The 11,066-nt window shown below is 37.6% G+C and overlaps 1 protein-coding gene across 1 annotated transcript in view; it reads right to left on the reverse strand.

The window, feature by feature from the left end:
* The window catches only part of CTDSPL2 (CTD (carboxy-terminal domain, RNA polymerase II, polypeptide A) small phosphatase like 2), a gene marked incomplete at its 5' end in the record, with an annotated part of 19,282 nt that extends 8,620 nt beyond the window's left edge, over nucleotides 1-10,662 (reverse strand). Inside the window, 6 exons of the mRNA XM_009702134.1 lie at nucleotides 5,064-5,150; nucleotides 6,011-6,122; nucleotides 6,399-6,477; nucleotides 7,549-7,764; nucleotides 8,229-8,378; nucleotides 10,524-10,662. Coding sequence (XP_009700436.1) covers nucleotides 5,064-5,150; nucleotides 6,011-6,122; nucleotides 6,399-6,477; nucleotides 7,549-7,764; nucleotides 8,229-8,378; nucleotides 10,524-10,662 — 783 coding nt within the window. The remainder of the gene's footprint in view (nucleotides 1-5,063; nucleotides 5,151-6,010; nucleotides 6,123-6,398; nucleotides 6,478-7,548; nucleotides 7,765-8,228; nucleotides 8,379-10,523) is intronic.
* Between the last annotated feature and the right edge of the window lie 404 nt (nucleotides 10,663-11,066).

The following is an 11,066-nucleotide window of genomic DNA, read 5'->3' on the forward strand; positions in this document are numbered from 1 at the left end:
TCTTTCTGGTTTATTTTTCAGTTTGTGTTTAGTCTGTGGATAATTGCAGCATCTTTGTAATGTGTTCTATTTTAGATTACTGCCATGCAGTTTTAAGTCTGCATCTATCTTAATATAATATCTATCTTAATATCAGTCTTTCTCTAAGAAGTTCACATGGGAATGCAAACAAGAAATCCAGGAAAAATAATTTCTTTTAGAATATGTATTTCTAATTATAGCTTATACACACATATATATAATTTAACAATGACATCGATGGCAGATTCACTGGTCTGTTTTTACTGGTTTGCGACACTCTGGCACAACATAAGGCAATCACATCATTACACCCAGCTGTGATGAGCTGACACAGAACTCTGGGTAACTGAAGTAGAAGAATTAAGTAACCAAAGTAGAACAAAACACATCCATCATTCTGATGAGTAGATCTAACATGAAAGGTAATTTTTACAAATATAGATAGAAGTCTAATAATGATTTTCACCATTTTTAATGACTGAAAGTTTGTCAACAGAAATACATGGTATCATCTACTTCAAAGTGACTTATAAGTGCATAACATATATCAAAAGCCCCCTCAAAGTTTGTTTTTAGTTTTGGGTTTTTTTTTTGTTGTTGTTGTTTTGTTGTGTTGTTGTTTTTTGTGGTCCCCCCCCAAAAATCATCACATCCCATTATTTCAATGGCAACAAAACCTAAATGTGCAAAATCAAAATTGTCATTCAATGTTTTCCTTGCTCAAAATACTCAGGACTTTAATTCTTTGAAGGTGGAACTGGAAGGAAACATTGTTCCTTTCATGCATTAAAAAAACCCAACAAAAGACATGTCTTCCACTTGGTCTCAAAATCTCTGAAATTACAATTATGAATTTCAACATACCTGTAACATATCTCTATACTTGCTGATTTTACCGTTAACTTGCCCATGTGAAGCTGCACTTACCCACTGCACCTCCAAGATCAGCACTCTCCAGCATCGCAAGACCCCCTCTCCGGCCCAGCTGCATCCATGTACCCCCTCGACCTCGGGGCACACCAGACACCAATACCAGGCTAACCTGAGTGCTCCTACTCTTACCTGAAACAGCCTTGACACAGTCTGCTGCAAGGACAGATGGCATGTGCAGACAGCCTTAGTTCAGACTGCACGAGAGACACACGATGCACCGCGCTGGGTCTTGCTCCAGGCCTGGCAGCAGGCTGGACTTGCCAGGTAAACAAGCCCGACTCATTCCCGACGGGACTGTGTCCAAGTGACTCAAGATGAAGACCATCTCATAACCAGACAGAACTCCCTGAAGCGTAGCCGGACATAGCTCTTCAAGGGGCAGAAGTGCAATTCTAGAGCTTCTACTGAACTAAAATTAAGTCACAGAATCATTTAGGTTGGAAAAGACCTTTAAGATGACCAAGTCCAACCGTTAACCTAGCACTGCCAACTCCACCACCAAACCATGTTCCTAAGTGCCACATCTACACATCTTTTAAATCCCTCCAGGGATGGCGACTCCACCACTTCCCTGGGCAGCCTGTTCCAGTGCTTGACAACCCTTTTGGTGAAGAAATTTTTCCTAATATCCAGTCTAAACCTCCCCTGGTGCAACCTGAGGCCATTTCCTCTAGTCCTATCACTTGTTACTTGGGAGAAGAGACCGACCCCCACCTCGCTACAACCTCCTTTCAGGTCGTTGTAGAAAGCATCCCTAACCTAAGACCAGATTTCTTTGTGGACACTGCCCAAGACAACCTAAAGCTTCCTGGCTTTCAGATCTAAAGCTTGATGGCTCTTCTGTTATTTCCGAGAACAGACCGAGTGGAGTTCATCAGAAGGGAGAGCCAGAATTCACAAGCGTTGTTTGCCTCATTCCACTGCAGTAACAAAGTAAAGCATCTACATTGTTGCTGGCAACAGTAAGGTGTAATATAGGTAGCACTATATTCAATAACCTACAACTGACCTATGGAGTTCCAGAACATCTTTCAAGGATCACAAAGATCAAAGGGAATTATTCTGTGATAGATCAGTAAAGATGGATTTCAACTGAAGAACTGAGTAAAAGCATCTGCCTTTCAACTACGGCCTGCTAATGCACAGAAGGTACGCTTTGAGTGGAAGAGAAGGTGAGATGATCTCACATCTGGGACTTGATGCTAGCAACAGAAACAAAATCTCTTTACCAAGAAAAAAAGAGATAAATTTCTTCATAAGATAAACTGCTTATCTTATTATGTAAAGTAATACAAGAAGTACAAAGTCTAAAGTCTACAGTTGAAGAGCTGAACATTTTTTTTTGTTTTCCAGTCAGATGTAAGATAGTAAAAATACCATATCTGTTAAGTGCTAAGTCCAAAACTTAAACACTGGCATAATGTAGAGGCTTTTTTCAACCAAGAAAACACAAACAAATTCATTGTTTCAAAAGCTTGAAGTAAGTAAGCCCACTTGTACCCATTTCAGAGATTTTTTTAAAAAAAAACCAACAAAAACCAAACAGAAATCAGTCAGTGTAAGTACTCATCCAAAGGTTTAAAAAACCTGTATGTCAGTGCTGGAATCACATGGTAATTTTAAAGTTTGCAGAACACTGCTTTATGCTCAGACATTAAATAGTTCTTCCGTATAACTCCGGGTAAGTTGTGAGAAATAACCTAGGAGCAAACAAGCCCATATTTTTAGAAACCTTTCTTTAAAAACAGACCGTCACTTATAATCACTGAAACAAGCAACAGAGCTGAGTTCCTGGACATGAAACTTGTGCTTGACTCACAGGCCAATGGCGTTTAGCTGTGTTTTGTAACAGACCACCTAGAACCCAAGTCAATCTGATTCCTACCGCTGTAGTATCCTGCAATGGCCAGTTCTGGAACATCTTTTTGAGAAAGCGCCTGGTTTATCATCACACTATTACTGCAAGAGCACTGGCTTGATGCCTTCAGATGGGTAAGAAAATTGAAATGCTATGAAACCAGGCTCACACTTGCAGTGTTAGTCAGACTTAATGTAAGAAAGATAAGATATTCAATAGGAAAAAAAGCACTGAGCTAGGCTCTACTCTTTCTTAAAAATAATTAATAGATAATTGTCTAATATTTCTGGAAAACCTATAAGGAAGTGGTACATATTTTGATACTAATGGAAAACATCTCCAGAAATGTCTCTTCCACATCTAGTATTGTTTTCAGTGGGTTATATTATGCAATACTTTATATATAGTAACTTGCTGACTTCTACTTTGCTCAAACAGCTTAGTGTCCGCTTCTCTGTTGCCAGCTGAAATGACTTTCAAAATGAAATACGGAGATGTGAAATTGGTACACGACTATACCAGAGGTGATGGTCAAACTGATAAGCAAAAGAAATACATTTTAAAAGGTGATAAATAGCTAATCACTGACTAAAAACACTAAGAAGGGTATGAAATACCAACAAACTTCTTTTCAACTTTTATCACAGGAGAAGATTATTTGCCTTTTTGCATATTATACCCTAATTAGAGATGAACTTAATTGTATCCTTAAAATATTTGTCTTGCTTATTACCTGTTACCCAATAAGAGGTGAATGTTTTGTCAGTGTCTAGTGTGATGTAAAACCAGCAAACCAGAATATAGCGATCAGGAGAGTGTGCTCAAAGACAGCGGTCGACTTTCTCAAGCCTGCAAGAAGCTATTGTTTGTTCCTTGGCAAATCCAGGCTAGACTCTAGAGAGAGCTGAGAGAAAACTTATCCAGGACCCACACAGTAACTGTACTGTACCAAGGGCTACACAGGCTTGCGTACAATGCCATTGAACAAAGCTTCAGAAATACTGAACGTCACTCTCTCCATTGACTTCAGTTTCCTAAAGGCAAAATCCCGGTTTGATCTCAGCATAAACATGCACTCACTAGAAGGACCACAGTTATAGACAGAAAATACTCGAATCATACTGAGATCTCTTAAGAGAAGGAAGGAAAAAAAAAAAAGAAGCTTTAGTCTTCCTGATTCTGTTAGCAGTGTCAAGGACCTCCAAAGAACTAAATCAAAGGCTCCTTCCAAATTCAGCCTGGAGGAAACTGTGCATGGCCGTCACCAAGTAAGAGATAAGATAAACCCATGTTTAAAAACTATTTCAGCTTTTCAGATTCCAAGGGGTTTTATATGCAACAGCGAAGAAAAACATTTTTAAAATCAGGAAAAATACCTGGACAAGTGTCCTTTTAAGGTGCCTGATGACTGGCTCATTCTCCAAAGATACTACAGTGGGGTCCAATACCGTGCGAACTACATGGTGGGGAAGCTGTTGCTACTCCCAGGTACATCACACAAAAGGACCTGAGAACAACAGCCTGGGTCAGTGCAGCATCTTTGGTAGTCGCTGGAAGAGAGTTCCTCTTTCCCATGCTCATTCCTCTATGGTACGTCAATGTAAACCACACCCAACTAACAATACCTCCCGAAGTAGGACAAAACCGTAAATCTAGTAATCTCCACAAGACAATCAAAAATCACTCTAAGCACCCAGCAGACTCTCTCTGGTAGTAAAGAGGCAGCACTGGCACTGGCAAAGCGTACAGCAAGACTAACGACCAAGACAGAAGCTAGTTAACGTCAGGCTCTGAAGATGCCTTCTACATAGAAAGAAACGATCAACCAACGTGGGCTGGTTTTCCCTGCCAAGGGAAGAAAGTTAACAGTCTATGAGAAGCTGTACCTGGGACATGATCCTGGCTAAACTTTCAGTGTTCCTGCCTCCACCTGCTGGCAAGGAGAAAGGCTGCTGCCGCAGATTGCTGCTACAAAGATCACTCGCACCCTCTTGGCAGTGAAAGTTTACAACTGGAATCAGTGACCAACATTACCACGCTGCGGCAGCAAGAAACAGTGCTCCGCAGTATTTCTGATACAGGATAATCCACCTCGCAAAATCTGACACCCGCAGTTTCTAATCCAGACAGTTGTTAAATGCCAGATAATTACTTATCTCTCTTTAAACAAGATGATAACAAAAACACACAGCAAGAATTCATATGTTAAACACAATAAAAAGGTATATATTTTTCTATGCACACTAATTACCTGGTAAATGACATCTTGAAAAAGAACTGGAAAAGTGAGTGCAGCATCTTCTAATTCATTTAGACTACAGTGCACTAACGTTTCATCCTATTAAAAAAAATAAAAGATGGTATAAAAGAAAGAAAAGATTCTGAAACGCATACTGAAAATAGAAGCTGTTTTCTGGATTTTTGTGCTCATTTAGTCTGGAAAATTTACTTTTGTGCAACTGTTTTCAAGATTGAAGAAGAATTCTTAGAATGAATTCTACATTTCATTATTCTTGCAGTTTTTGAAAAAAATCACTTAGAATTGTGTGCTAGGGGCATAATTGTAAGAAGATATTTTAATTTTGTAGGCTACCCTGCATTCAGTTCAAATCCGCATCTGTCAGTTTGAATAATCTATCCATTCATACGACCACTAGAGGACATGCCAACTGATATTGTTCATGATAAAATAATGTTCGTGACATCATTAACAGGGTCTGAAACAACTTTCAAAACAGAGAGACTAAAAGAAATTATTATAAAGACAAATATATTTTCTATGACTATTTTAAAAAGTGGATTTAGGCCCTCTAAGAATAAGAATGTTCTAATAATCGAATGATTCATTCTTGACCAATCCTGACTGAAGACATATGAAGCTGAATTTTCCTATTTATTACATCTCTTTTTTCCACATTGGATGAGGACAGATAACTCTTTGTTTGAGATGATTAAAAAAAAAAACAGGATTACAATTTCTAACAGGATGTTAAGTATTCAACAAATACAGCGAGCATTCTATTCTTGCCACTACTAATTTTTTTTTTAACGTAGACTACAATTAAAAATACTAAAAATTGTGTAACATTCAACAAGGCCTTTTTGTTTAAAGCAAAGATTTCTAATTTCATCAAGAAACAAAATGAATTAAATGCTACATACCCCCTGCTTTTGGAATGTGTTTATAAAGATATTTACCAAGTCTAGAACTAATGAGAATTCTGGTGTGCTTCTCGTTTTCAGTGGAAGAGCTGGCTTCCTGTTAAGTTGTTCTTCTGTTAGTGGTGGAACATGTTTGATGAAATAATATCTGAAAAGAATACAGATTTTGCTGTAGAAATGTAGACACATTATTTAACTGGTAATGTTGTAGCCCAACTTAGTATTTCAAATAATTAAGGCTGCACAAGAGATAAGTATTTTAAATTGAAAAAAAACCCACATCAATATATGATTATTTTTTTAAGTTAAGAGCTTTTGGAATTCACTACCATAATATAAAAATATTCCAATTTAATTAAAAATGTCTTAATCCAATACCCAAAATGATCAATTTAATATTTTCAGTACAAACATTAGCACTTACGGATCAAAGACTTCCCAGTCTTCTTCATAGGTGGCTTCTGCATGAGCTGATGAGTAGCCACTGTCTGGAGATACTGGTGCTAAAATTCAATGAAAATGACCAAAACAAAAAATAAAACAAAAAACCACAAGAGCTAGTCTTATTAGTGCAGTTTTTAAAAGGAAAATTTGCACTTGATAAACGAGCACCTCAAACAACAGTGAAAAAACTCTCCCTTCAGCCCCAATGTTTTGCTTCCTCTGAAATAGCCTGCACAGCCCCTCAGGAAGCTACCTGACAGCTTGGTGTCACGCAGTGCTACAGAACTTCATGACCTGGCCAAACTGGAAGCGCCCGTTCAACACAGCAAGGCACCCATACAACTTCTGATGACGAGAACTACCTGGATGCACATTCCAGCCTCAGAAGCTAGCACAACTCTCTCAGTCTGCAGCTCACTCTCACCTCACCTCTGAGGGGCTCTTCTGAAATGAGGCAACAGACTGGAGCAGGAGGTCTGGATGGGACCTGTGGAGCATAGATCAGCCCCTCTACATAGAGGTTAAATTTACTTCCTTGAAAGCAGTCCTCATAAACCTCAGTGCTACTTAACTACCAGTGTTTTGAGGGTCTAGGGAGGATTTAGATAACCGTTAAGAATGAGATGCTAGCCATCCACAAAAAGGAGAACCTGCATTTTATGGATACAATTTCTGTCAAAAAAGGTGTATGATGAGTCTTTTGAAGAAAACGTGGAAAATTAATGTAGGATCTATATGTTTCTCATTCACCTCACCATGCTGTTCTAATACATCAAAATGTTGCAAATTTCTCTTTTGTGATCAGCAAGTCTAGGGTATGCATTTTTATCGATGGTGGGGAGGGTTCAATATCAATAAAAATGCCTTTCTTCTGGAATATTTGTTTTCATCTGAAGAAATGTTATGAGGTCAACTGAGTTATACCAGGAATGGATGAGACTTGCCAAAACTGTGTCTTTGGTGCATAAAACAGATTTGTCTATTAAAAATAAAAATCAGTATTAATACTGTTTGCATGCCCTAAACAAATGTGAAATATTTATACAAAATGCAGGTGCTAGGATTTCCCTAAGAGTACAAATTACATACAGCTTCAATACTTGAGTCCAAGGCAAGCACACATTTCTTACCTGTAAGTGGTGGCAGGTCACGGTCATTGGTTTCTTCCACTTCTTCTAAACCATTGTTGACAGTAGATCTGACCTGCACTGCTTGGCTAGTATAAGCTGCTCCGTTGGTCGATGTTGCAGTACTTGTAGTAATCTCATCTACCTGCTCCATATCAAGTTGTTTGACTATTTCTTCAGCTTCAACAGCTTGTCCTGGAGAATCTGATCCTGATGTTCCTGAATTAAGATGTCAGTACACTCAGTCATTATCTTTAAGCTGAGTTACCTATCAGAATACTGATAGTCATTATTAACCACACACAAAAAAAGAAGTTTCAGAATAATTGAAGACGGCTGCATTTGATTCACATTACAAAAATAAGAACCAAAATGAAGACCATGACAAATGCCTTTATGTTTGGCACAAGGAACTTTATATCAACTTTTAAAATTTTTTTTAAATAAAAGGTACACCACTAGATACTTAGACCTATGAAAGAAATGTGCTAATGCATATAAACTTATTGCTTCTTTTATTAATGATTAACCCTTCTAAGAATTAAGGAGGCCTTTTATCTGGTAGTAGTAACTCTTGGTCTGTAAATCAGAATGAGAAGTGAACTGTGGCTCAAAACAGCTTTTTCTTAAAAAAATCTATCATTCTTAGCTTTAACACTATTGGCTTTTTAAATAATACTCACCATTTTTATTTGCTGGTGAAAAAAAATTGAAAACGGGAGAAAATATGGTTCCCAGTAATGTAGTTCGTGGGGGACTGCCAGTGGCAGGATTATCTTCTAATTTTCCGTTTTGCTTTACATGTTGGTTTGTCATTTCGTAACTTCCAGCTTCTGTAAAAGAGTTATGAAGTATAATACCATACTTCTGTTTGTCAGTTATATTCTCTCTATTATTATTATTTTCACCATAGGGAAGATCCTTCTTGCTCGTGGTTCAACTTGGTCAAAAAAATTAGCTTAAGTAATTAACAAAAAAAAAGCTACCAATTTAGAATCAACATAAAAACAAAATGCCAGTTTTCAACATCATCTTAAGTTTAACACTTCAAATTAGGAAGCACTCATTGTTCATAAAGTATGCTATAGATTAACAAATAATACAAGCTTAAATCCTTTAAATGGGCTTGATGATGGAAGACAGACTTTAAGATGCTGTGCACCTTTCACAACAAACAGATGTCAGTATCAGTGGGACTCCACTAGATGGAAACAAGAGAAAGTGTCAGTGGAGCTCCAGTGGCTGAATCTCCAAGCTTCACAAGATCAAGTCCATCATTTATTGTTCTCCACATATACACACACCCATGCATAAATACAATTATGAAGTAAAATAATTTTTAGTTGTTATCCCAGGTAACAAAGGACATAGAATTAAATAAATCTTCACATTACAAAACAAAACACATAACAATTAAGGTTCTCTATAAATGTGCATGTACAGTAAAGTACATCCTAGAACTAAAAATTGCCATCTCATGGCTGAGATCCAAGACACAGTTCTGAGACTGAAATGAAAGAGAAGTTATTTACTTCACAGTAACAAGTCTTTGAGCTGTCTGTCCATATGGAAGTAAGCAAATGTATTTTGTGCACATGAGCTGAGAACCTTTTTGTCAGCTTGAGCCTGATGGAGCTGCACAAGTCCTTCACACTTCCTATCATTTCTATATAAAACGTAGGGTATGCCAGCTGCAACTCAGTACCTTCACTAATGTGGAATATTTTAATTAGGAACTTCATATTGCTGTAACAGTAACATGGGCTCAGTGTGTTCTATATGCATATCGCGGAACCCTCAATCGAAGTCAATAGTTTCTCCTTCATCTTTGAGCATTATCTGCATGCATCACACTCTAAGTGGGTGCATATCCATTATCTCTTCAGGAGGCAAAACCCCTTAATTAGTAGTAGCAAATACTGGAAAAAAGGGTTTCTCCTAAAGCCATGTTACACAGATATCTGACAACAAACAAACAGTAATTCTCTCACATTGAAACCTTTCCGTCACTGAAGTCACTCGTTTGGAGCTCTATCCTCTCCTGAGCTACCAATTTTGCAAACCTTGTTGGACTACGAAATCTCTGAGACCTCTGCCTTGCTGACAAACTTGGCAGAAACCAGATAATGGATTCCAAAGTTATTGGGGGCATGGAGAATGAAGGAACACTGATGGGCAGCACAATCATGTAAGTTTTGTTTCCTTAGAAAAGAAGTCTAAAAAATGTTGTGGTTTTTTTTTTTTTAAGTTACATTTGGAACCACAGCTGATACTTTAAATGTCATTCACCATTTTATCATGTCATTATTAGAGATACTAAAAAAGAAACAATTCTCACAGGGAGGTGTTCAAACACTGGAACAGGGTTGTGGAACCACCATCCTTAGAGATATTCAAAAGTTGACTGGACAAGGCTCTGAGTAGCCTGATCTAACTCCAAAGCCAGAGCTCACTTCAAGCTGGACCAACATTGCTGTGAGGGGAGCAGGGAGATTGTCCCTTCCAATCTAAATTTTCCTACGATTCTGTGACAGAAACCCATCTATGTGTTTGATAACTGCTTTCAAAATCTAAGGACACCTGGTTAACTCCACAAAGGTCGTGAGTTGGGAAGTCTTATTTCACTTCTTTTGTCAGAAAATGAGACAAGAGCTAAATCAAGTAATTATCATCGGCTTTTTAGAATAATAGTTTTTTTAAAAAAAGTTAAATTAATTCCAAAATAGCTGGTCACATTCACATATCCAAATTATTCTCACAAAGATACAATGGATGTGTCTGAGAAGTAACGTAACTGTTGCTTACAGTCTTAGAAATCTTATTGTGCTACCATTAGCTCAGCCTTGCTCTCACTGAAGTCAATCACAAAACCCTTAATAACCTCCACCACTGAAGAAAAGTCCTATATCAGTTAATAGCTGTAAGACTACTGAATCGCCATACAACTGCAACAAAGTAAGATTAGAATATTTACAAACCTCCATTCATTTGACTTTTCCGTCGTACTCGAGAGATCTGTTTATTAGGCTTTTCTCCTGTTTGAGGTGTGGATGTGATCAAGTTGTTATCTATGTCCCGTTCAATTCTACTTCTTTTTGCAGGATTTTCTCTTTCTTCCTTAAAATAGAAAAGGGGAGGAAAAGAAACATACTGAAGAGTGCTTCTTTTCTCCACTGAATACTAACAGAAAATGTTAGCTGTTAGAGAAAGTTTCACAAAAGATCCACTTATTGTTCCACTTCCAGATGCAGACTATGCAACATATATCTGGCCAGCTGGAATTTAAACTCATTTAAACTGACACAACTCAAGGTAAATAGCAAAGTATCAGGAAAGAAAGCTGTACTTGGAACTTCTGTAGTAGAAAAACTGTCTTAAGTACTATTTCAATGGATAGCCAATTTATAAATATTTAAGTGCTATGGAGTTCGGGAAATGTAGAGACAACACAGCTAAAATTATCTGAAACTTGATTTCACTGCCTGTTAAACATACAGGAGGTAAAATGCACAATAACATCC

This window comes from Cariama cristata, unplaced genomic scaffold (genome assembly GCF_000690535.1).
Source record: "Cariama cristata isolate BGI_N322 unplaced genomic scaffold, ASM69053v1 scaffold16960, whole genome shotgun sequence".
Lineage (NCBI taxonomy): Eukaryota > Metazoa > Chordata > Aves > Cariamiformes > Cariamidae > Cariama > Cariama cristata.